The sequence below is a fragment of the Limulus polyphemus genome, unplaced genomic scaffold, assembly GCF_000517525.1.
Source record: "Limulus polyphemus unplaced genomic scaffold, Limulus_polyphemus-2.1.2 Scaffold0, whole genome shotgun sequence".
NCBI classification, from domain to species: Eukaryota; Metazoa; Arthropoda; class Merostomata; order Xiphosura; family Limulidae; genus Limulus; species Limulus polyphemus.
In genome coordinates, this window is record NW_013665610.1 from 2,665,396 (window position 1) to 2,668,923 (window position 3,528).

The 3,528-nt window shown below is 33.4% G+C and overlaps 1 protein-coding gene across 1 annotated transcript in view; it reads right to left on the reverse strand.

Annotated features, from left to right (window-relative positions):
* The window catches only part of LOC106464713 (partitioning defective 3 homolog B-like), a 55,603-nt gene extending 53,069 nt beyond the window's left edge, over positions 1-2,534 (reverse strand). The window contains exon 1 of the mRNA XM_013925239.2: positions 2,327-2,534. Coding sequence (XP_013780693.2) covers positions 2,327-2,407 — 81 coding nt within the window. The 5' untranslated portion in view covers positions 2,408-2,534. The remainder of the gene's footprint in view (positions 1-2,326) is intronic.
* Positions 2,535-3,528: the final 994 nt, after the last annotated feature.

Consider the following 3,528-nt stretch of genomic DNA (forward strand, 5'->3'; position numbering starts at 1 on the left):
AGAGGTAATGAGTAATTGAACTGCAGTCCGAGAGTGTATAATTGAACTGAGTATTGTTGGAGTTGAGCACGTGAGACGTTCGTTGTTATAGCGTTTTTTATAGCTCGACTGTTGAAATTAAGTGTATCGCAAAGTTATATTCAGAAAGAATAAACCAGTTTTATTTAAAAAAGGACTTGCGTCGCTAAAGTTTCGTGGGAACGAATTTACGGAAAATTAACTAACGAACGGAGACGTAACAATACTTCCTGTACCATTTCATTTTTATTGAAAGAATTTGATAATGTTTATTATTACAAACCCGTGATTATGTACATAAGGTTCAGTTCATCCAGGGTATACTATTCCAAAATCACTAAATATTCGCCATACATATGGCACTCTTGTTTAAGAGACAAAAAATAGAAGTTTGAGTTCATATTAACATAAAATGTTAAGTGCAGTGGCGTAACTACAAAAGACCCCCCCCCCCGAATAAAAGTAATTGGGCCTCCTACATTGTAATTATTGTAGTCACGATTCTGGCTGATTGATATCATTAACTTAACAGAATAGTGCAACCGCCCTTTAGTTCAAACAAATTAAACTGTATGTCTCTATCCTTGTCGGCAATTATTAAGTTTGTCAAGGCACTTCAGGCCCTCTTTTGTCTCGGGCCCTCTTGCAATTGCTGGGGCATACTTACTTTGACTTGCGTTTATCAGATTATTCATTTCTATTTAATATTCTGTCGTTTCAATAGTAAAGAAAATTAAAAAACTCTAAATTAGAAACTTAAATGTTGTTTATAAATCTACAAGCTCTGTGAAATAAGTGAACAAGGTCGATTATGAAAATATATTACTGTCTGGTCAAAAGGAATTTTGAAAATCTGATGATATCGAAAAGAAGAACATGTATCAACAATTTAATTAAACAAATCCTGCAAGTTAATATCTATAATAACTGGAGATATGACTTTCCAATCTCAGGAAAAGATTGTATTCACCAATTTCATAAAGCTTAAACGTTCTGACGTTGGAAATTCATATGTAGTATGGGATCCCAAAATATAGGAGTCGATAACAAAAAATATTTCCTGGTCTTAATTCACATGTAGCTGTTTATATGAGCAGTCACTATGACACGTGGAACGTCACGTTAACAAAATACACAGGAATTACGGTTCCGAGTTCGTAGGTATTTCAAATAAAGTTCCCCAGCATCAAATAGAAAAGGCACAAAAAAAGTCACTGCGCAACTTCACATTTTGAAAGTTACTAAGAAAAAACATTCAAAAATACAGTATTTTATTTTATTTTTAGCTCTAGTCTAGCAGAATTACTTTTTCACTTTTATTAAAATGATTCAAATAACTAAAACATATCACAAAAGACCGTGTAAAACGAAGCAATGAAAAAACACGTTTGTAGGAATATATTATTAAACACACACATCAAAATAGAGTATACACTTATGTTAACATATGGGTTATGAAGGAGAACCACAGAGCCTACAGCATTGCCAGTTAGTACTGGTGTACAAAAACATCTGCGGAACACATATATGGAAATAAAAAACAAGGTCTCTGTGGCGTTCCAAAGAGACCTTTAAATACCGGAAATCTTATTTCATCATAAGAACTCAGTAGTATAAACGTAATCTACATCGAATGTATAATATGCCATCCGTCCATTTTAATAACAGAATCTAGACGATGTAGGATGTGATGTACAGCAACATGAAATCTATCTTCAGCGATTTGAATCACCTAATGTTGAATATGATGTTTTTTGTTCCATTGCTAACTTCGGGTAATTGAAACGATCCCATCAATTGATGAATGAATGACATCTGACACTATTATCCCGCCAAACTCATATTAATTATAATTCCTAATAACGTCAACCAATAAACAAACACGATTTCAAGGTTACCAATTGTAGTTTTTTTTAATATGCAAAATATATTTCACATATGTTTTAATACACTTGTATAGACTAGCAAAACTGAAGGTTATAAGGTACTCCCACAACCTATACGTTATTACCCAAACTTATCTTGTGTCTGACCTATCTTTCACATATGTTTTAATACACTTGTATAGACTGAAGGTTATGAGGTACTCCCACCACCTATACGTTATTACCCAAACTTAGCTTGTGTCTGACCTATATTTGAGGAAGGATTCCGAGTTTATTAAAATTTTGGAAGGATTGATTAATAACCAGTAAACTCGTTGAAACATGAATATGATTAATCTTTTCGGCACGATAAAAATAACACTATAAATGACACGCTTCCTGTCAAAATAAAAAAACTCACACTTGTATTTACAAGAACCTACCTCAAGTGAGAAACGCCGTTGGGCTTTTAGGATGTCGTACTTCTGGGTTCTTCTCATTACCTTAGCAAGAGCATCCGCCATTGTTAGAGCCGTAAATACAGTAATCTTACTTAGGTGATATTCTCATATCTCTTGTATCCGACTGTTTCGTTCATTGATTTTCATATTTCACTGTCTATAACGAAATATTTTCTTTAGGCAAATCTATTTTATCTTAGACGTAATGGCAATTTTATCGAGAATTAATTTTCCTTTGTGGAAATGCAAAACACCTGCACGTGGCTTTACACTTTCACTCTTTTGTCATAGTTTAGTACGATCATTGCGTTCACTCACGAAAATATGAGAAAGAAATATACACAAGATGAAATAAGCAACTCAAAACGAGTTAATTTATACTTTATCCAATAAATATATAACAGCTATCATAATAAAACCGTTGCCAGAATCAAGAAGAGTATCACTTTTCTTTAGCTGTATTTTTTATGAACTGTTTACGTAAGTTTTTACTAGAGGCTCTAATCTTCCCCGATGAGTCACATGTCACCTTATCGAGTCACTCAAACAATTTTATATAGATTCATTCCACACGTAATCACGAGAGCAAACGTCCATGTGTAAACGTTACATTAAATATAAAGATAACGTAAAGTTTAAAAAACAACGCAACTTTAAATTTATAAAAATATGAGAGACGAACAAGGAAACTTCCCGTTTTCACACTGATAATTCTATACATAAGCTGGACTCAGATAGAAGGAAACGAAGCTCGAGTTCGTTGCTTTTGATTCAGTTGTTGCTCGTCGTATGACTTCCATCTTCTGCCTAGGTTAATGGTCACTAATACCAGCCAGATAGTTAAAGCAAGTTCCCGGAAAAACACCGTTCAAACTGCAATAATAGAACACTTCTTAATTACGTATTATTTAATTTTCGAAATAATGTAATGACTGTCAATTATATTATTTTACAGCTGCTTATAATATATATATATATATATAGAGAGAGAGAGAATAATTTCGACAGCTGCAAGATGATTTGACGTTCGGTTGTTTACTCTTTTAACCACGAATATTTCATGGGTCATTTCACGGAAAGATTGGTGCACTTCTGGATATTAATGCGCGCTTCGAACTTGAGAGTTGAAGTCGTAAACATTTCTTTACTGATGAGTGTTTGGGTTCAGCTTCTGTATTACATGG